We start from the raw sequence: 22,700 nt of genomic DNA, 5'->3' as shown, positions 1-22,700 counted from the left end.
GGACATCTTATAATGTTGTTGATTCTATTAAATACATGGATGATGGACATCTTATAATGTTGTTGATTCTTTTTTAATAATAATTTTAATGATGAAAAAAATGTGCAAATCTATTTCTGTATAAACTGATTTCATAAAAATTCAAGAAATTTCTGAACAAAAAAAACTGAATGAAGAAATAATACCACAACCCAACTGTACAACGTTTTATGAAATTACAAATAATATTGTAATGATTTTGGGGGAGAAGGAAAAGATAGAGGGCGGCAGATGGAGGGAGAGTAGGCAGGAAGAGTAGCAGAGAACGGACGTGAGAAAAAGAGCAGAGAGGGATTGGAGAAGGAAGGCAATGGAGGGTTACCTCGAGCTGCGTTAAAAAGGAGGGAGAGATTGGAGCTGGAAAAGCGGAGAAGCAGGGACATTAGAGAAATTGGAAAGCAAAGTGCAGAGAGGATTAGAGAAAAGAAAGAGGAAATTAGAGCTGAATAATAAAAGGAGAGTTAAGACCCAGCAAGTAAGTTAGCCGGAGGGTACAGCCTACCGCTTGTGCTGCTGTTGGAGACATAGTGAGCCGGAGGTTGCGCCTACTGTACTGGTTGTATCACTATTTGAGACATAGTGAGCCGGAGGTTGCGCCTATACTGTACTGGTTGTATCACTATTTGAGATAGCTGAGCCGGTGGTTGCACCTACTGGTTGTGTTACTGCTTGAGATATAGTTAGCCGTGGTACACCCTGTGGTTGTGATACTGGTGGGTACACCTAGTAGCCAGTGGTTAAGACCACTGGTGGTTACCCTGTTAGCCGGTACGTGGTTACACCACAGTTGGAGGTTACACCACAGTTGGTGGTTACGTGCAGTTGGAGGTTACACCTTAGTTGGTGGTTACGTGCAGTTGGAGGTTACACCTTAGTTGGTGGTTACGTGCAGTTGGAGGTTACACCTTAGTTGGTGGTTACGTGCAGTTGGAGGTTACACCACAGTTGGTGGTTACGTGCAGTTGGAGGTTACACCACAGTTGGTGGTTACGTGCAGTTGGAGGTTACACCACAGTTGGTGGTTACGTGCAGTTGGAGGTTACACCTTAGTTGGTGGTTACGTGCAGTTGGAGGTTACACCATTGTGGGTGGTTACGTGCAGTTGGAGGTTACACCATAGTTGGTGGTTACGTGTAGTTGGAGGTCACACCATTGTGTTGGTGGTTACGTGCAGTTGGAGGTTACACCATTGTGTTGCTGTGGAGGTTACGTGCGGGTGGTGGTTACGCTACTATTTCCAGTCCGGCGTAATAACAGAACTAATCAGATTAATTATTATAATCACTTGTACACATAAATTAGAAATCATAGAAGAATAAAGGAGGCCACTCCAAAGAATGTAATTGATTTGTGTGTTTCGTTCATTCGTGGTACCGCAGACCTTTCCCCAAAAAGGGAACGAACCCGAGGACGGATTTTCGTTACAATATTAAAGCCCCATTCCCTACGTTTTTTAGATCTAATTTAAGATCACAAACTATATTTAATGTAAAAATAATACTATATGGTCCTATTGCGATAACTTTTTTCGTCTTTAAACGGTTAAAAATGTGAAAAATAAGTCGATTCTAATAATTATAGCGGCCCGCTATAAATCCCAAAATGCATTGCGCGCGGATTGATATTTTTGTTTTTCACCTGTAATTCGCCCACTTTGCGATCGATCGTGAGGCCAAAACAAATGAAGACTCCTAACTTTTCAGCGAAAATACCGGGTTTTCCCCAATTTGTATCAACGGAGTCTGGCAAAAATAGAAAGACAATTAATGCAGCAACTATACAATGTCAGGCTAGGTATATAGCTCGCGTATGATGTTCGTACGTTACCGATGTTTACCAGCTAGGCCTACAAAACAAGCCTAGCTAGGCTAGGCCTAAGACCGTCCACGAGAGGTCGATCGCCGCGAGCTACTTAGGTAGTGCATTGTTTCTCACTTTTTATCATAATTTACCATAAAACGTACATTTAAGACAAGGAATGACATGGTTTAATGTTTTTAAAGTGATATATATGTATTATTTTCCAAAAAACGTCCAAAATTGCAGGGAAGGGGTCTTTAATGAAATTATTTCTGCGTTATCTTTGGTTATGTTTTGGCTGGATGGAAATTTTACTGTACCTTAGTTTGGGAGAGAAAGACCTTGTAATAGGCCTGCTGTATTATTTACATAAACATGATTGTAAAATACAAAACAATACAGAACTTAAAATCTATTGTAATGATGGATTGTCATTTTTATATTAAATATATGTTATGAAATATTTTGAAACAAACGGTATGAATAATTAACGTTTCTACATTTTTGTTAAATAATTTCATTTAGTAGGAAGGCCTACAAAACCTTAAAGATAATATGATAATGAATAACATAAACGATAGCAGAATTTAAATAATGAATTCTTATTTTCCTTTCCGATGAATTCTTATTTTCCTTCCCGAAAACGTCACAGCTACAGAAGACACGATTGGGCAACATCAAGCAAGATATTCAATGACGTCATTCCAGAAAGGGGAATTCCCATTTCCAGGGCTCTTTTGCTACACCACGGCGCTGACCTGGTAGTGGTGGTGGTAATGAGAACAAACGAGGAAGACAGGACCGCCGCCATCTTAATTCAACTTGTTCTCTTCCAATAAATTCCGGAAGGTTTTCAAGTATGTACAGCAGTATACTTTTAACATTGTAACAATTAATGTCCCGGCGCTAGTTCCGTTTCGCACCTGTTTTTATTTCGACTTCCTTTTGACCCCAAATTGTTAAGCAACTTATTGTGAATACCACACCTTAAAATTGGGCCTCATAAGTACTTTTATGAAGAAGAATCACATAAAAAGTAACAAATAAATCCTTAAATTGATGATTTTACAGACATGTTTCTCGCATACTATACCGTTCGCGAATTTAGCATACTCGAAGTTCAATATTTTCGTTTCTATGGAGCGCCAGAAGAGCAACAACAATAGATGGTTAAAAACTCAGTGGAATGCGTCTTCTTTTAATGTATTTATTATTGAAATACACGTTTAATTTTAATATATTTTGTCAATAAAAATGCTGTAACATTTTACTGCTAATAATTTGCTGTTTTCAAATAGCAACCAACCCTAGGCCTAAGAGTAAGACTAAGAAAGAGGAATATTATTTAGATCAGGTATACCCCTACAGTACATGTAATTTTTATGATGAATTTGTCGATTTTCATTCCTAAAAGTTCCTGCAAAAACCATGTACAGTATCAACAGTAATATTTTTGTTGCATTAACATTGACAAAATATGATAAATTGAACGTAATTTTCACCAATAAATGCATTAAATATACGCAATTTACTGAGTTTTTAGCCCTCTATTATGATTGCTCTTTTGGCACTCCATATAAACAACAACATTGAACATGGAGTATGCGAAATTCACGAACCCAATGTGCGAGAAACACGTCTGTAAATTCATCAATTTAAAGGATTTATTTTTTACTTTTTGTGTGATCTCCTTCGTAAAAGTATTTTTGAGGCCTAATTCTAAGGTGTGGTACTCACGATAAAGTTAGTTTACCAATTTTGAGTCGAAATAAACGACAGGTGCGAAACGGAACTAGCGCCAATGTCCCTAACCAACAATCAGGCGGTCCAATCAGCCTACTACTACTAGCTAGTACTTTAGGCCTAGCTAGGCCTTTAACTATTAGTTTAGGGTCCACTCCAGACCTAGAGCTCAGCACAGCTGATATACCTCCAGCCGGTGGGAAGTCTCCACCGAGTACAGCTTGGCCCTGGAATGTCTTGTCGTTCAACTCGTAGCCCACTACTCTGACACAATTCCAATTACTCAATTGTTGTGTTTTTATATTCAATCTCCTATAATTTTATTTTACTTGCAATCCATGAATGATTTAATTTTCATTCTGTGACATTTCATTGATAGGGCCATAATAATGTATGTGTAGGCCTACTGCTATTTTTTATACGAATGTAATTTGTTTCATGGGATATTGAAGTTAGATGCTGTGTACTGAATGAGGTTTAGAAAAGTGACTCAGATATTCTGTAAAACGTAGATTTGATAACATTAGTGTTCACCAATACAATATTCTTCTATATGTATAATGTAGTGCCGCTACACAGATGCTTAAGCGGAGCGCGTCGTTCTAAACACCTGGACGCGCTCCGCCGTGCGTATCTTGGAACGTCAAGTACGTTTGGGACACTTGAGAAGTCGACGACGGAAACTAAACCTATATTATTGCTACTCACTTATTATTGTCATACAAAGACTATTACAATGGTGAGTATTTTACGTTGTAGTCTTTTATCGTAGTTAAGGAACTAAACCAAGAGACTAGCAATCTCTTTATTGGCGACGAGGATGGGATTAAACGCGATATTTTTCTGGCGAAATATGACGCCGAAAATACGCGAATCTGGACGTGCGTTGTTTATTTATTTACATGCAATGTATCGGCCCTCGCCAATTCATCACCGTCTCGAGGATAAGAACGTGAATGTTTCTTATAAGTTCATGTTCTCTCCGAGAGTTGGGGATGAATAGTTGATTAGGATTTATTATTTTTATTTTTTATATTTAATATTCGACGAATGAACGATTGGCCTATACTAGATGAAACTGTAGTATAAGAATATTATTATTCATGCTCGTGACATGAATTTCATGCTCGTGACATGAATGTTCACGCTCGTGACGTGAATGGGTTTTGTATGTTAACCCGCTGGACTCGTGATTCCAGAACGAAACGACATGGCCCGTGTTTCATGTCCGATTTCGGAAAATATACGATTAGGTTAGGCTAGGAAGTATTAGTTATCATATTAGTGGGCCAGTTGTTTACGTCGTTCCTTCACTGGAAGTCGGCAGTGTTGGAAGAATTTATTTATTTATTTTATTAGTTTATCAGGAACCGCAAAAATAAATAAAAACTTTGCCTTTTTTGAAAAAAAAAAAAATCTTTTTTCATTAGAGGGAAGATGGTTGAGAATGTATTTAAGGTATGCTGGTCAATTGTATTAGGGTAGGCCTAGGCCTAGATCCTCCGCCGAGTTTTGGGCGATAGTTTTTCGATATTGTTTCAGATCTCATCCAGGTCTTATTCCATTCGAACAAACTGCCGCGCAGTTCTTGGGCATCATACGATTGGCTAGGCTACAGCAACCAATCAGATCATTGCATTTGCATACTCGCTACCTGAGAGGGTCGTGCAGCGCGAGCTGTGCATTATCCAGGGAATGAAAATGCAAGCGATGATGACGCGGTTACGTGCGTACTCTGATTGGTTGAGCAATGAAAGAATTCTATGTACTAATAGTTTCTGATTGGCTATTTACTTTACGGAAACATCCTATTTTTAGAATACTATTTTTAGGATGTGGATGTGAGTTTTAGTTATACGCACGCCGGTACGCTCAGGCGAATGCTCAGAATTCTATTATTACGCGATTATTTACTGTTGGGTTGTAGTTGTTTTAGGAATCAATGAAGTGGACATTTATTTGAGATTATAAAGAATTTATTATTAGCTTACATTGTGATATTGTTCTGTGTGTTCTTTCTAAATGTGCCTACTATATTCATTGGTGACTAATTCAATCGAAAGATTCCAACGGTAAATTTAGTTCAGTCACAGTATAACTCGGTAATTCTGAACGAGTATACTAGAAGAAGGGCGAGTTTTATGGTAAACTAGTTCGCTCAATGTAAGAAGACTGAGGGAAATGGTTGGAGGTCGGAACGAGTTCTTGCACGCGATCGGGAGACGTAACATTAGTTGCGGATCTAGATAGCTATGGCATCAACTACGTGCTTTATTCGGTGTTTGCTTATAACGAAGAAAACACCGGCTCTGTTAAAAAAAAAAAATAATAATAATGCGCCGACATCGGCGAAAATCATAAAAGGATAGTAGGCCTACTGACGAGGTCTTTGAAGGGTCTGATCTTGAAGTTAATCCTAATAATCAGGTGACTTCAAAGAATGCGTCGATTAGTTTTAACGGGGAGGAGGAGCAGTTATTCCTGACGTTAACTCTGTGTCGAATGTAACCACGGATAGGCGGTTTAATTCCTGTTCCAACTACGGTACTCCTAATGGGGATATATATCTGAAATCGCGACTCTCATTATCCGGGCGATGACAACATGCGTTTCGATGAACGAACTGGCGGCGAGTCCAATAGGTTTGTGCCTATGGAACGCGGTCGAGTTCCTTGGCGATCAATAAATCGCCAAGGGGACGCAAGAGATTGAGAGCCTGAACGACGGTATCCTAAATCGGGGTAGTAGAATGGGAATGTCGCCACGGGGGTACATCGACGGTAATCGCTATAAACGCTACTCGGACGATGTCGGTCAAGTTCGGACTGATTGTCGAGGTTTCGATTACAATAATCGAGATCGCGGTAATGAGGACAATACGAACGAGTACGTCCGAAGAGAGAGTAATGGCGGAAGTTTCGGACGTGATCCGCGCTGAGTTTATTATGTGGATAAGGACCACTTGCGTGGTTGATACGGTCATAATGAAGAATGGCGAGGTGAGCGTCGGAAAAGACTACCTTTCCGCCCTCAGAGAAACCTGGAATTTTTCGGTCAAAATGACTGGTACATTTTCTGGGATAGATTTGAGGGGTATGCCCGAATTAGTGGATGGAACCTGGCGGAGAAGAAGGAGGCTTTTCACTTAGGTAAGAAGGGGAAAGCAGCCATGTACTACTTACGTTGTACATTCTTCACGGCAGTGACATCACAAATAACTCGGTAACTAGCTCTGAAGAGATGGAACTCCTCTGGCGGAAACGATGATCACTATTTGTTACAGGCGCCAGAGTTTTCGTCCCAACAATTTGTAATCGAGGGGTAGAAATACTATCTTGTACTAAACTTGTGTTTTGCCTCTTAATGTTCTACAGATGGATAACTGCACTACTTCCGATCGAGTAACGGGTGGAGGAGGAATTGTTCCTGCTGCAGGTGGAAGACTTCCCGCCGTTGGGCAAACCAGCTGCGAAACGAAAGTCTCCACCTTCACCTACTGGATTGGAAGAAGATGATGTGGCGATGGAGGTCGGGGACCTAGATCCGCCAGTAGTTGAGGGCAGAGAGACGCCAGAGGTCTTGGCAGGATCGCCGGAGAGGCCAAAGTCCCCCTCCATTTTTCGTAAAGAGTTGCTTCCCGCCGCGCCAGCCGTGAAGGTATGGCGAACTCCGGGAAAGTAAGGAGTCGGACTTTGCGTGCCGAGACGTCCGTCTCGTTGGTACGGCGACCAGTGCTGTTCCACCTAGTGCTGGGGCGGTACCAAAAGTTAAATCTCAGGGAAAGGCCGACAAACGGTCGAAAGACAACAAAAGACCTCATCCTGAAGGCGGTCAGAGGGAATCGGGTAAGCGGTCACGTCGGGCATTCCTGTGTCCAGTGGCAGGATGTGGCCGGGTGCCCGAAAACCCAAAACAACACCTGACGCACCACATACCGCCATTCATGACGGAAACATCGCCGGAGGTATCGTCGACCACCTCATCTCGGCGCTGGAGTTTCATCCAGGAGTTAGTGAAACTCGTTCCGGAGTGCGGCGGGAGTGTCACCAAGGCGGTAGCACTTTTCAACGCCGAGGGGAGAATCCAGCCTGGATTCTTCTTCACCAAATCTCTAAGGAAGATGATGGAGTCGATGGGCGAGGCGGCGGGGCTCGAGATGCCCGAGTCGAACACTCTATCGCCGTTAGTGTCACCGCTGGGTCTGCTCCACACTCGGTGTCTCCTTTTCCTGGTGGCGAGAGCCACTAGGGATAATAAGGGGGCATTTGTGGAGCTGTGCCAGAGGTATGGTAGGCCTACCTCGGCGGAGCCCAGACGCCGTCGATTTCCTAAGCCAACTGGACCACTACGTCAACGGACCGGACCATCATCACGCCAAGCACGGTGGCAACCGAACGTGGAAAACAACATCCATTCACCCACGCCACTGTTATGCCAGTTAAGGCGGGCCGACAGAGTTGCTCTGCGGTCGGCATTCAATGCCAATCGGGAGGTGGTGGAGCGTTTGGCTCAGCCGGGAAGTGGCCAGCTGAGGGCAGCGGCGGTTAGGATGTTGGAGGGATTCTTGGAAAACCTCCACTTCCACGCCCAGTTTGCCTATGAATAGGTTAAAAAAAAAAAAAAAAAAAAAAAAAAATCCAAGACCAAATTAATGAAAATTTATTTAAATTAATTTTAAAATTAATTCCAATTAGTTCATTTTTTTTAACAAAATTCTTATCGGGTTCTTGGTAGTTTCTTTTTCTGGAATTCTATATATGTATGTTGTGTTATTGTTGTGTTTAAAAAAAAAAAAAAAGAAGAAAAATGAAGTGGAAGAAAAGAAAGAAAGAGCAAGTACGTGTGTAGAAGAACAAGAGGGAAGACAAAAGAAATAAAACAAGGAGGAATGTAGTGCCGCTACACAGATGCTTAAGCGGAGCGCGTCGTTCTAAACACCTGGACGCGCTCCGCCGTGCGTATCTTGGAACGTCAAGTACGTTTGGGACACTTGAGAAGTCGACGACGGAAACTAAACCTATATTATTGCTACTCACTTATTATTGTCATACAAAGACTATTACAATGGTGAGTATTTTACGTTGTAGTCTTTTATCGTAGTTAAGGAACTAAACCAAGAGACTAGCAATCTCTTTAATCTGTTATAACGACATCATTCTCAATACGCCTTTTTCACGAAACTGAAAACATCTTCGATCGATGACAAACAATGCCGTGCAACGAAGCGTAACCAACAGAAATAACATAGCGTTTTCAGCCTATTTTCGGAGGACAAGTTACATAAAAATTCGTAACTCCTCAACGGACAGTCGTATGGACAAAATTTTCACTGTAAAATGTTCTTAAAAGATTAGCCTACATACTGAGTGATTGAAAAAAATTAGAAAAAATGTTTTCACTGCTTAAATTCCATCGAAAAAAACACCACAGTGTATAAACATAGGCGCCGCTACTGCACCGCGAAAAAACGCCGGTAACAAACACTATGCTTATACACTGTGGTGTTTTTTTCGATGGATTTTAAGCAGTGAAAAAAACTTTTCACATTTTTTTCAATCACACAGTGATGTAGGCAAATCTTTTAAGGACATTTTACAGTAATTTTTTTTCTCATACGATCCTCCGTTCAAGAGTTACGATTTTTTAAATCATTGTCAGAAATAAAACATTTGGCATATCCGTATAGATTGAAGTTTTTGGGTTTACCTACACTGGAGTACAGACGATTAAGAGCGGATATGATCCAAATCTTCAGAATTATAAATGGTCTTGACGCTATTGAATGCAGAAAGTTTTTTACATTTGTTGATTGTCATGGAACTAGAGGTCATGAATACAAGCTATATAAAAACAAGTTTAGGCTTAATTCCAGGAAGTTTTCCTTCAGTTTTTGTAGAGTTGTGGACTCATGGAATAACTTGCCATCTAATGTTGTAAAAGCTCCAAATTTAAATCTGTTCAAGTCACTCCTCAATGGTCATTGGAAGTCCCTTGACTGCAAGTTTACCTTTTCATATTTATAATCACTTTGGAGCATTATGTGTGCCCGGAGTCATACGAAGACAAGAAGGGTCATATAAGCTATATTTAGCTTTCTAACCGACCCATAACATCAAGCAAGTATCAAGCAAGCAAGCAAGTATGGTGTCATGAAATCCACTGAAAACATTGTTATTTCTGTTGGTTACGCTTCGTTGCACGGCATTGTTTGTTATCGATCGAAGATGTCTTATCTTCCGTTTCGTGAAAAAGGCGTATTGAAATTTGTGGATATCATCATGAATTTTAACACAGCAGTAACTTTTGACTTTTGGCTAGAGGGTGACATGTCCACTATTTGCTGCCCTCTCTATATAAGTTGAGCTTTTAATTATATAATCAAATTTCTGAATAAACAACTTTTTGGAATTCTGACACTATTTTATCAGTGGTGGCGCCAGCGGGGGGGCTACGGGGGCTGTAGCCCCCTTGTCGGGGAGCCTAGCCCCCACGTCGGGGAACGCGAGTACTTTTCGTCGGGGAATATATAAAGTAAAAATCATTCGCGTTCACTTCGTAGCTTCAGCGACTAGAAAACCGCGAAGTTCCATTTTTGTTAAGTACGTCGGAGGGCTATTACACTTTATTATGCATGCATTATTGCCAGCGATCTAATAAACAATAGGTATGCACTTGTCTGGCGGTGTCCCTTTTTGTACGAATCGTTTAACATTGGGCCCCCGGCCCATTGCGGTTTACGCGTGATATCATGTTCCACCAAGGGACCAGAATGTGTACTGTAGTTACTTTCCAGGTGAAGTTTACTGATAGTGTACTGTGTATCGACAGCAAAAGGGTACGAATTATCTTCTCGATCTATTTTATTGTTCGTATGTTAAATTTTTTAATTTACGATTACCGTGGGGTACCTGAACCTGAAATAGACGTTTTTCACTGTAGGCTCGGCCTACATTACTAAACAAAAAACATGCCATTTTCGTTTAGCCAACATCTTATTATAGCTAAGTTATTACATTTCCAATGTCCTGTATGTCATGAACTGCTCGTACATCGAAATTCCAGATTCACATCTGGGAATTGAAATAAACTGATTTCCCCGACGGAAATTGGTCTACGCTTGTGGACGCATTCCCCTCCAAATAAAAGGTAAAAAGGGTAACTTGTTTAGGCCTCTATGTCTGAATTTTTTTAAAGTATAGGTCTAATTTTTGAAGACCTGCATCTTCGAAGTATAATAAGTTAAATTTCCGGGACCTAGCAACTCTATTTTTCAGAATGTTCTTAGCTCCACCCCAACCATGGTGGGCTGGACCTATAATTTCGTTTCATATTTCAATGTTTTGCAGGGGACCTAGCAGGTCTATTTTTGACAATTTTCTTAGCTCTGGTTCTGTAGACGTTTCATTTATCAATATGGGCCTATATAAGTGCAATTTCCAGGTACCTAGCAGGTCTATTTTTGACAATTTTCTTAGCTCTGGTTCTGTAGACGTTTCATTTATCAATATGGGCCTATATAAGTGCAATTTCCAGGTACCTAGCAGCTCTATTTTTGACAATTTTCTTAGCTCTGGTTCTGTAGACGTTTCATTTATCAATATGGGCCTATATAAGTGCAATTTCCAGGTACCTAGCAGGTCTATTTTTCACAATTTTCTTAGCTCTGGTTCTGTAGACGTTTCATTTATCAATATGGGCCTATATAAGTGCAATTTCCAGGTACCTAGCAGGTCTATTTTTGACAATTTTCTTAGCTCTGGTTCTGTAGACGTTTCATTTATCAATATGGGCCTATATAAGTGCAATTTCCAGGTACCTAGCAGCTCTATTTTTGACAATTTTCTTAGCTCTGGTTCTGTAGACGTTTCATTTATCAATATGGGCCTATATAAGTGCAATTTCCAGGTACTTAGCAGCTCTATTTTTGACAATTTTCTTAGCTCTGGTTCTGTAGACGTTTCATTTATCAATATGGGCCTATATAAGTGCAATTTCCAGGTACCTAGCAGGTCTATTTTTCACAATTTTCTTAGCTCTGGTTCTGTAGACGTTTCATTTATCAATATGGGCCTATATAAGTGCAATTTCCAGGTACCTAGCAGGTCTATTTTTCACAATTTTCTTAGCTCTGGTTCTGTAGACGTTTCATTTATCAATATGGGCCTATATAAGTGCAATTTCCAGGTACCTAGCAGGTCTATTTTTGACAATTTTCTTAGCAGCTCAACCCTAATGGTAGGGCTGGTCTTGGAGCCTTATATATTTTGTTTCTTTTTTTCGAAATACTATAATCCAATATCCGGGGACCTAACAACTCTAGTTGTTTAAAGGTCCTTAGCTCCATCTCAACCTCGGTGGGCTTGTTCTCTGATAGACTTGTAATTTCATTTTACATATCAATGTATAATTGCAATTTCCGGGGACCTAGCAGCTCTATTTTTCAAAATTTTCTTACAGATCAGACCATGGATATCTCGCGCATTTACAACTTTCGCACCCCCAGACAGCAACCTGCCTACATCTCTGAGATTATAACGATATACCTCTTGGCCCGTGGGTAGGTTTTACGTTCGCGTATATTTTCTATGATAGGCATATTGAACTTTAAAAACTTTTTTAAATTTGAAAGAATGGATTTACACAGTCATCGTACCGGACCTCTTGCAATGTGTTTTTCACACAGTATTTTATTTATGTAGGCCTACCATACAAAATTGAAAAAATTGGCTACCCTAAATCTGATTAAAACGGCCTCAAATTACGCTATAACGCGTTGTTTTCGGGGCCTCCCCCCCCCTGGACCCCCACCAGGGGCCCTTGGCGGCCCCCCGGCCCCCCGCCAAGTGATGCTCGCTTCACTCGCATAGCCCCCCCGTCGGGGAATTTAGCCCCCGCGTCGGAAAGATCCTGGCGCCACCCCTGTATTTTATATATTTAAATGTTATATGAATGTAATATCATTATTTTATTCACAAATATCTGTTTTTTTATAGTACATAATGATTAGATGTATTTTTGATTTTACAGACTATAGTACCAGATTTTGTAAAAAATGGCCATCATGTTATCAGATTTAAAAGATGGTCTCAGCAGACATTATGATGGTGAGAAATACCTTTGGATCAAATGCTGTCTGTTTGATCATCTGGATTTAAGTGACATCACCCAACCAGACCAAACTGCAATTGATCTATTCAATGCATTAGAAGCCAAAGGTATTATCACTCCAACTAATGTGAAACTGCTTCATGATATTGCTGAACTGTCACAGTTGAAGGAAGCTGTAGATCTTGTCAGTCAGTATATAAAAGACAATAAGCAAAGTATTGAGGATTATCAACAGTTGTCACCATATAGGAGAACACTGTTCAAGGCATTGAAACAAGTTGACCCAGATGCGTTGAAGAAAGTTATTTCTTACTATAAACTAAAAAACTTCAAATTCCAAAATATTTGGGACGTCGTACTTAAATTAGAAATTGATGGACAGTTTGCCAATACACCAGACAAGATAAGAACATTTGCTTGTCGCCTTGGACAACGTGCAAAGAACATATTGCTGCATAGAGGTATGTACAAGAGCCTCTCTGAGTTTCCTTTGAGGGCCTATTCTTGATTTATTTTTTTTGTACTTAGGTCATTGATGACATGATCAACAGATTTATTATTCAACCAATTAATTTTGGCGCTAGTTCCGTTTCGCACCTGTCGTTTATTTCGACTCAAAATTGGTAAACTAACTTTATCGTGAGTACCACACCTTAGAATTAGGCCTCAAAAATACTTTTACGAAGGAGATCACACAAAAAGTAAAAAATAAATCCTTTAAATTGATGAATTTACAGACGTGTTTCTCGCACATTGGGTTCGTGAATTTCGCATACTCCATGTTCAATGTTGTTGTTTATATGGAGTGCCAAAAGAGCAATCATAATAGAGGGCTAAAAACTCAGTAAATTGCGTATATTTAATGCATTTATTGGTGAAAATTACGTTCAATTTATCATATTTTGTCAATGTTAATGCAACAAAAATATTACTGTTGATACTGTACATGGTTTTTGCAGGAACTTTTAGGAATGAAAATCGACAAATTCATCATAAAAATTACATGTACTGTAGGGGTATACCTGATCTAAATAATATTCCTCTTTCTTAGTCTTACTCTTAGGCCTAGGGTTGGTTGCTATTTGAAAACAGCAAATTATTAGCAGTAAAATGTTACAGCATTTTTATTGACAAAATATATTAAAATTAAACGTGTATTTCAATAATAAATACATTAAAAGAAGACGCATTCCACTGAGTTTTTAACCATCTATTGTTGTTGCTCTTCTGGCGCTCCATAGAAACGAAAATATTGAACTTCGAGTATGCTAAATTCGCGAACGGTATAGTATGCGAGAAACATGTCTGTAAAATCATCAATTTAAGGATTTATTTGTTACTTTTTATGTGATTCTTCTTCATAAAAGTACTTATGAGGCCCAATTTTAAGGTGTGGTATTCACAATAAGTTGCTTAACAATTTGGGGTCAAAAGGAAGTCGAAATAAAAACAGGTGCGAAACGGAACTAGCGCCTTAATTTTATGTATGTATGTAACATTATAAATTCTGTTTTATTGTGTTTATTTTTCCAAAAACACTAGTAAAGTAAGATTTGCAGTACATCATGTTTCAGTTTTTGTACACAACCATCTTCTGTAGAAGACTTAAATATTATTACACAGTAGTGTTGTGTTTGTTCAGTTTCAATTACTGTACTAGATTATTTTGCTCATGTTTGATTATTTTATTGCAGAAGTAGGTGATATCTTTCACTGAATATGTTTTGGATTTCTGTATTATATTTTAATTATCATATAATGAATGAAATATATATGAATATAATAATAATTTATCATTATATTCATATATAAAGAAAATAGTGCTACACTTTCTTAAAAAGGTACAAAAATTCCTGTCACTGTCAATACCAAGTCCAATCTGAGCGTGCTTCATGATTGCGTGGATTCTATTGAGCAAGAGAACAAACTGAGCCAAAGTATACCAGCTTCCTTCAAATGCGTTGGATTGGGAATCAATGATCCAAAGGCATCGCTCTTTTTCCGTCTGTTTACAAGTGAACGAAAAGCTTTAAAAGAATTAATGGACATGCATGCAGAAGATGAACTAATCAATGGGTTAGCTGACATTTTAAAACCCCAAAATAGAAAGAAGTTTGTTGAAGACTGGAAGACCTGTATTGACTTTGAGGAATACAAAGCTGCTTTAAAGGATCTAAAGGATAAAGGTAAAAATGCTTTCAATCTGGACAATTTTGTTCAAGATAAAACCAAAAAGTGATCACAGTAGATATCACAGCAGTTTGCATATATCTACCAATATTATAGATTTATACAATACAGAACATTGTTACATTTGTTAAAACTTCTTTACTGATTCTTAAAGATGTATCGTCCCCCCAAAAAAATGAAGATTAATTAAATCAGACTTTGGATATGTTCTTTTGTAGTTTTCTTTTTAATTGTTTCACATAAAATGACAAAATAAATATTTAAATTCAACCAAAAACCCACTGGCTGGTAGCCAATTTCTTCGGAAAATACATTTTTTTTTTTTCCAATTTTTGGTCAAAATGGATAACTATTATGTGACATTAAAATGGCATATTAAAAAAAATTGTTAAGAAATTTTTTTTTCAGGGGGACAATACATCTTTTAATCAATAGTTAAAAGGTTTTGTAAAGTGAGAATACCAGGTTCAAAATCTCTTTCATAACTGACTGATATGATAATATTTTTAATGTTGTCTTACAGAAGCTCTTTCATCAAACAATAGACAGGAAAGAAGTGATGGTAATCTATATTTTTTAATTAGAAGCATTTACTGTAGGCCTAATATCTTTTTTTGTTTTAATTTTTTAATATGGAGCCCATTGTAGAACCCATATACAAACATATTAACAGCTTGGTATACTGTACACCAGTTGATAAATATAGCATTTTAACTGAAATATGGTATTGGATAGTGATGACGTATCCACACACTTACAGCCAGGAATTTAGGTTATTTGGAATAAACATAATATAGATGAGACATATACATGTGTCAAATATGTCACTCCTCCTTCAGTTGCAATATAATGAGCCTGACTTAAAGTATGTCTGTCTTTTCCCCCAATATCTTGGTTATTAAGTTATAACTTTTGATGTATGAATGAATGAATATATTTGGCTTTTTAGATATATATATGCTGTTGTTATAGCATCATCTGAATGAATGCAAATTCAAGAAGAGACACTGCATTATTCTAGTGAAAAAATTCATGCCTATTTTTAGTAGATTTCTTAAATTTTGTTTACATTATTATAATGTTATTTTTTATTTAAGGTGTCCCATTAATAGTAACTCTTGTGAAGAACCAAAGTTCTTCATCAGCCAATGACAGTGAACGACCACAAGCACTGGAACTTCTTTTTAAACAGAAAGAATGGAGTAAAACAACTGTTGATGTAGTTCATGGAACAATAACAAACCTTGTTTCTTACTTTGAAGAAAAGCATCTACAATTTGAGAAAGTAGAAACTGGAAGTATAGTGTTGCATCTAGTGTCACATGACACAGAAGCATTGGATGAGCTGTGGAGCATGTATTGTGCTAACAAGTTGCAGCTACAAACAGATTTAAAACATATATTAGTAAAAGATCATAAGGATAAACAACAATTGAACATTACAATAAATGAAACAAATTACAAAAATGCACTAAAGAAACTAAAAGAATTTGGTAAGTAACAAAAATAGAAGTACTTAAGTCTTAGTTGGGAAAAGAGAATGCACACTACATATCCATCAGTGTAATCTCATAACCCTGAAGAACTACTGTAGCTTTGTTGAATTGTTAAGACCAAAGAGAATGCATACTACATATCCACAGTGTAATCTCATAACCATGAAGAACTACTATAGCTTTGTTGAATTGTTAAGACCAAAGAGAATGCATACTACATATCCACAGTGTAATCTCATAACCCTGAAGAACTACTATAGCTTTGTTGAATTGTTAAGACCAAAGAGAATGCATACTACATATCCACAGTGTAATCTCATAACCCTGAAGAACTACTATAGCTTTGTTGGATTGTTAAGACCAAAGAGAATGCATACTACATATCCACAGTGTAATCTCATAACCCTGAAGAACTACTATAGCTTTGTTGAATTGTTAAGACCAAAGAGAATGCATACTACATATCCACAGTGTAATCTCATAACCCTGAAGAACTACTATAGCTTTGTTGAATTGTTAAGACCAAAGAGAATGCATACTACATATCCACAGTGTAATCTCATAACCCTGAAGAACTACTGTAGTTTTGTTGAATTGTTAAGACCAAAGAGAATGCATACTACATATCCACAGTGTAATCTCATAACCCTGAAGAACTACTATAGCTTTGTTGAATTGTTAAGACCAAAGAGAATGCATACTACATATCCACAGTGTAATCTCATAACCCTGAAGAACTACTATAGCTTTGTTGAATTGTTAAGACCAAAGAGAATGCATACTACATATCCACAGTGTAATCTCATAACCCTGAAGAACTACTATAGCTTTGTTGAATTGTTAAGACCAAAGAGAATGCATACTACATATCCACAGTGTAATCTCATAACCCTGAAGAACTACTATAGCTTTGTTGAATTGTTAAGACCAAAGAGAATGCATACTACATATCCACAGTGTAATCTCATAACCCTGAAGAACTACTATAGCTTTGTTGAATTGTTAAGACCAAAGAGAATGCATACTACATATCCACAGTGTAATCTCATAACCCTGAAGAACTACTATAGCTTTGTTGAATTGTAAATACCAAAGTGTCTGCTCTTCTTAGATTTAAAATCGTTTAAATTTATACACATTGTTTTTGTATTCTTTTATGAAACAGAGGAATTTGACAAGAAAGCTGAGGAATTGCTGATCAATATGAAAGAGGAACCAACATCACCCAAATCACAAACAGGTAATTAGTTATTCTTGTAGTTATGCAAAAATAACATCAATAAGACAATGGTATTTGAATTTGTTTTCAGTTGGACAGTAGTTATAGTTCCTTACACAATATACTTACTTCAGATGGGGTGTAAAGTGAAATAACATTTAAAAGTTCTTATTAGATTCAGACGATTTATCTGGTACATCAACAGAAGAATCTGGGGAAATGCTGTTCAGTATTAAAAAGGAGCCTACATCGCTCACATCACAAACAAGTAAGTCATTCATACAGTTACGTTTAAACATACCATTGTATTCAACAGAATTAATTTATTGCAATAGATTACAGTTGTTCAAAAGAAGTAGGCTACTTGATTGATCTACAGTCTTTTTTAATTAAAATGTCCTATTTCAATCACCTGTGTAAAGTTATGTATTTCAAACACTACATGTCATAAAGCCTGGCGGAGAGTTACAGAATGTGTTGGTTACACTTCCATTTTGACCCCTCTTTACGCCCTTAAACATTTTTGTTTTTTTTTTTATTTCGTTTGAAAGTTGAAAATTACCATCAACTGTTAAATCAAATGTTTGACAAGTTAAAGGAGTTGGCTGTACTAAAGAAAGAGTATCAGCAGAAAGAAACAATAGAAACAAAACTTGAAAAAAAACCTCTTGCAAATAAAGGTAAGTTTACAATATAAAAAATTAAAAGTAATGTTTGCTTATAATAAATTTACAATGTTTGAAAAAGATAAGGGCACATTGAGATCATTTAAAGTATGCTATAACAATGCCTTGCGTTCTCTGTTGAAGCAGTCTAGAAATTGTAGTTGCAAGCATGTTGTTTGTCTTAAGCCTGTTTTCCTGTCGACGCTATCATCGTTAAACGTTAAAAGTTCAACGACGATCGTTTGAAAACGATCAAGTTGAAATGATGACAATAGCATTCAGTTGAGAATGATCTCTGATAGAGATCGAAACGTTTGAGTAAAGTACTCCGTTAATTGGTAGCTTTTACAAAAACGAAATTTGTCATCTATACAAAATCGAAGCTAAATGAAATATTTCCAAGAATAGCAAGTACCTTTTCCTGTAAATCGTTAAAAGTCCACTGTTAACGTTGAAGATCAGTGATTATTGTTAACGACAGCGTCGAATAACGTCGACAGGAAAACAGGCTTTAAACACCACCATTATTTATTTGTTATTAAGTCAATACCAGTGTTTATACACTGATCATAGCTATAGCCATTATGTGCTTATTGTGTCTAGAATACATATACAGTTGAACACTTACTTACATTTACTAAATCAGTCTTTATTTGTGAGTGTTCAACTTTTCCACTTTCCTATTTAAAGTTTTTTACATGATTTCTCCACCCCACCCACCCACCCAAATATTAGTGTTAACAAACCTCTAACAGAATTGCAAAAATATAAATAAAAATTTCCCATGGCGACAATGATGAATAGAAATAGACCTGTGTGGTGTCGCCGGTGAACCAGCTATTAAGCAATGAACATTCAGTAGGATCTCACAAAAGGATGCCAACACAAGAAAGTGGACACATGCCATGAAATATGTATACCACTCAAGTTCTCATCCTTTTCCTACTCGCAACACTGTTTTGTCATTAACTATTTTCAATTATGTCAAAGTAGAAACAACATCTGACCAAATTATGATTATATCACTTTTTAAATGAATTAATTGTTGTATGTTTATTTTACAGACGAAGTTGTAACATCAAAGCCATTTAAGAGATCATTAAGTCCAGATCCAGGTATGTAGTATTTTTTCATGGTAATGAGAATAACTTTAAAAATTACATCTTTTAAAAAAGGATTATATTTCATTTCTCACCACAATTTGTTTGTTGAATAATGTGTAAGAGATTCATTATGTGACATTTGTATACAGCCTTTAAAAAATATACAGTATCAATATGTATAATGCTCATTTTAATAGATGAACCTGGACCATCAAAATCTCTACATTGTCTGTTTATTAAAATCAATATGTATAATGCTCATTTTAATAGATCAACCTGGACCATCAAAATCTCTACATTGTCTGTTTATTAAAATCAATATGTATAATACTATTTTTAATAGATCAACCTGGACCATCAAAATCTCTACATTGTCTGTTTTATTAAAATCAATATGTATAATACTATTTTTAATAGATCAACCTGGACCATCAAAATCTCTACATTGTCTGTTTATTCAAATCAATATGTATAATACTATTTTTAATAGATCAACCTGGACCATCAAAATCTCTACATTGTCTGTTTATTAAAATCAATATGTATAATGCTCATTTTAATAGATCAACCTGGACCATCACAATCTCTACATTGTCTGTTTATTCAAATCAATATGTATAATACTATTTTTAATAGATCAACCTGGACCATCAAAATCTCTACATTGTCTGTTTATTAAAATCAATATGTATAATACTATTTTTAATAGATCAACCTGGACCATCAAAATCTCTACATTGTCTGTTTATTAAAATCAATATGTATAATACTATTTTTAATAGATCAACCTGGACCATCAAAATCTCTACATTGTCTGTTTATTAAAATCAATATGTATAATACTATTTTTAATAGATCAACCTGGACCATCAAAATCTCTACATTGTCTGTTTATTAAAATCAATATGTATAATACTATTTTTAATAGATCAACCTGGACCATCAAAATCTCTACATTGTCTGTTTATTAAAATCAATATGTATAATACTATTTTTAATAGATCAACCTGGACCATCAAAATCTCTACATTGTCTGTTTATTAAAATCAATATGTATAATACTATTTTTAATAGATCAACCTGGACCATCAAAATCTCTACATTGTCTGTTTATTAAAATCAATATGTATAATACTATTTTTAATAGATCAACCTGGACCATCAAAATCTCTACATTGTCTGTTTATTAAAATCAATATGTATAATACTATTTTTAATAGATCAACCTGGACCATCAAAATCTCTACATTGTCTGTTTATTAAAATCAATATGTATAATACTATTTTTAATAGATCAACCTGGACCATCAAAATCTCTACATTGTCTGTTTATTAAAATCAATATGTATAATACTATTTTTAATAGATCAACCTGGACCATCAAAATCTCTACATTGTCTGTTTTATTAAAATCAATATGTATAATACTATTTTTAATAGATCAACCTGGACCATCAAAATCTCTACATTGTCTGTTTATTAAAATCCATATGTATAATACTATTTTTAATAGATCAACCTGGACCATCAAAATCTCTACATTGTCTGTTTATTAAAATCAATATGTATAATACTATTTTTAATAGATCAACCTGGACCATCAAAATCTCTACATTGTCTGTTTATTAAAATCAATATGTATAATACTATTTTTAATAGATCAACCTGGACCATCAAAATCTCTACATTGTCTGTTTATTAAAATCAATATGTATAATACTATTTTTAATAGATCAACCTGGACCATCAAAATCTCTACATTGTCTGTTTATTAAAATCAATATGTATAATACTATTTTTAATAGATCAACCTGGACCATCAAAATCTCTACATTGTCTGTTTTATTAAAATCAATATGTATAATACTATTTTTAATAGATCAACCTGGACCATCAAAACAATTCAGAAGTTCTAGCTACCTCAAAGGTATGTTTTATTCATTTGCTAAAGTAAAACATCATTTTTCAGCTATATTTATATTTTAAAAGGGCATGCCATACTACTGCAATGTTTTACATAAACCAGAAAGTTGTTGTTGATCAGTGTGCTTGCAGGTTGAGAATGAAAAGAACCAAGGCTCAAATATTTAATACAACCAGCTTTGGAGTTTTGTACTAATTACAGTAATTAACACATTTTTCCATATTCCATGTTTTGGATGAGACCATGGTAAAATCTATACACATTTTGTATAGCTAGCTGTTAATATTATTATTCTATTAAACAGAGGAATTTGACAAGGAATCTAAAGAATTGTCAATTAATATCAAAGAAGAACCCAAGTCACCGAAATTGGAAGAAGGTGAGTCACATGCATCTAAAGAAAAGTTACTTACAATTAAAAATTTATTGTTGACTGCTGTTGACTAAATTGATTATCAGTACCAATTTATTAAAAGTATTTGTCCTATATTAGGGTATTTAGACGATTTATCTGGTACATTAATTGAGATGTTACCAATCAGTTTTAAAGAGGAACATGGATCACTAGGACTTGTCAAACCAAAAACAGGTGAACTTGTATTGTAAAATTTAAATAATTAGAATTGCAAATTTAGGTATAAAAGCTCATTTACACAGACGAGCGGTAACGATAATAAAAATGTTGAATCTATGAACATTTACACAAATGCAGAGCGGAGGGGCAGTTTCCGCTGAGGATAGAGACCGATTCTATGTGGGACAAACTACATGTGTTTTTTCATTTACCATTACCGTTTGTCTGGGTAAATTGGTCTTGATAATAAAAAGAAGACGGAATTAAAATTAGTACATGCTTCTGACATTTTCTGAAAACCAAGTAAATGTAAATGGAATGTTTCGGAACAGAAGCTTAAATTACTATAATTGACTCTTCATTGATAGATTGAATAAATTTGCATTTTATCTCAATTTAAATTGGAATTCATTTCAGCCTACCTTTACTTAATTGAACAGACAGATATTATTGCAAGATACAAATTGTACATATTCTATCGACTATGAAACATGCAATTGTTAATAAATAGTACATTCTTTTGTTTTCTTATTGGTAATAATAAAAGAAAGTGTATATTTTATTTGTTGAGATAAAAACTATAAATATATTTTTACAGATAAAGTTGGAACATCAAAACAGAAGAGATCATTAATTCCAGATCCAGGTATTTTGTTTCTCTTAATATGGTTATTGAAAGGAAATCAATAAATGAATGAAATATAAAAAATGTATGGTTACTTAATATTCTCATTCATCCAGGTAGTAATAAAGATATCAATCTAATCCATTGGACTTACTTCTTCTTCTTCTCGACCCTGTCATGGGTCATTGACCAATTTCCATCATCCGGCCTGATG

At 36.1% G+C, this 22,700-nt stretch overlaps 1 protein-coding gene across 3 annotated transcripts in view; it reads left to right on the top strand.

The window, feature by feature from the left end:
* The first annotated feature begins 4,033 nt into the window (after positions 1 to 4,033).
* Positions 4,034 to 22,700, top strand: part of LOC140047433 (uncharacterized) — a 34,551-nt gene continuing 15,884 nt past the window's right edge. For 2 of the 3 annotated variants that reach the window (XM_072092463.1, XM_072092460.1), the window contains exons 1-14: positions 4,034 to 4,321; positions 6,957 to 8,649; positions 12,610 to 13,151; positions 14,532 to 14,876; positions 15,404 to 15,442; positions 15,978 to 16,373; positions 17,542 to 17,616; positions 17,771 to 17,863; positions 18,147 to 18,275; positions 19,325 to 19,375; positions 21,243 to 21,290; positions 21,592 to 21,666; positions 21,781 to 21,876; positions 22,460 to 22,507. In XM_072092463.1, coding sequence (XP_071948564.1) covers positions 12,635 to 13,151; positions 14,532 to 14,876; positions 15,404 to 15,442; positions 15,978 to 16,373; positions 17,542 to 17,616; positions 17,771 to 17,863; positions 18,147 to 18,275; positions 19,325 to 19,375; positions 21,243 to 21,290; positions 21,592 to 21,666; positions 21,781 to 21,876; positions 22,460 to 22,507 — 1,912 coding nt within the window. In that variant the 5' untranslated portion in view covers positions 4,034 to 4,321; positions 6,957 to 8,649; positions 12,610 to 12,634. The remainder of the gene's footprint in view (positions 4,322 to 6,956; positions 8,650 to 12,609; positions 13,152 to 14,531; positions 14,877 to 15,403; positions 15,443 to 15,977; positions 16,374 to 17,541; positions 17,617 to 17,770; positions 17,864 to 18,146; positions 18,276 to 19,324; positions 19,376 to 21,242; positions 21,291 to 21,591; positions 21,667 to 21,780; positions 21,877 to 22,459; positions 22,508 to 22,700) is intronic. The other variant, XM_072092462.1, reaches the window with a different exon arrangement.

This window comes from Antedon mediterranea, chromosome 4, assembly GCF_964355755.1.
Source record: "Antedon mediterranea chromosome 4, ecAntMedi1.1, whole genome shotgun sequence".
Lineage (NCBI taxonomy): Eukaryota > Metazoa > Echinodermata > Crinoidea > Comatulida > Antedonidae > Antedon > Antedon mediterranea.
Note: the sequence above shows the minus strand (reverse complement) of the source record. Positions and strands in the feature narration are given on the sequence as shown.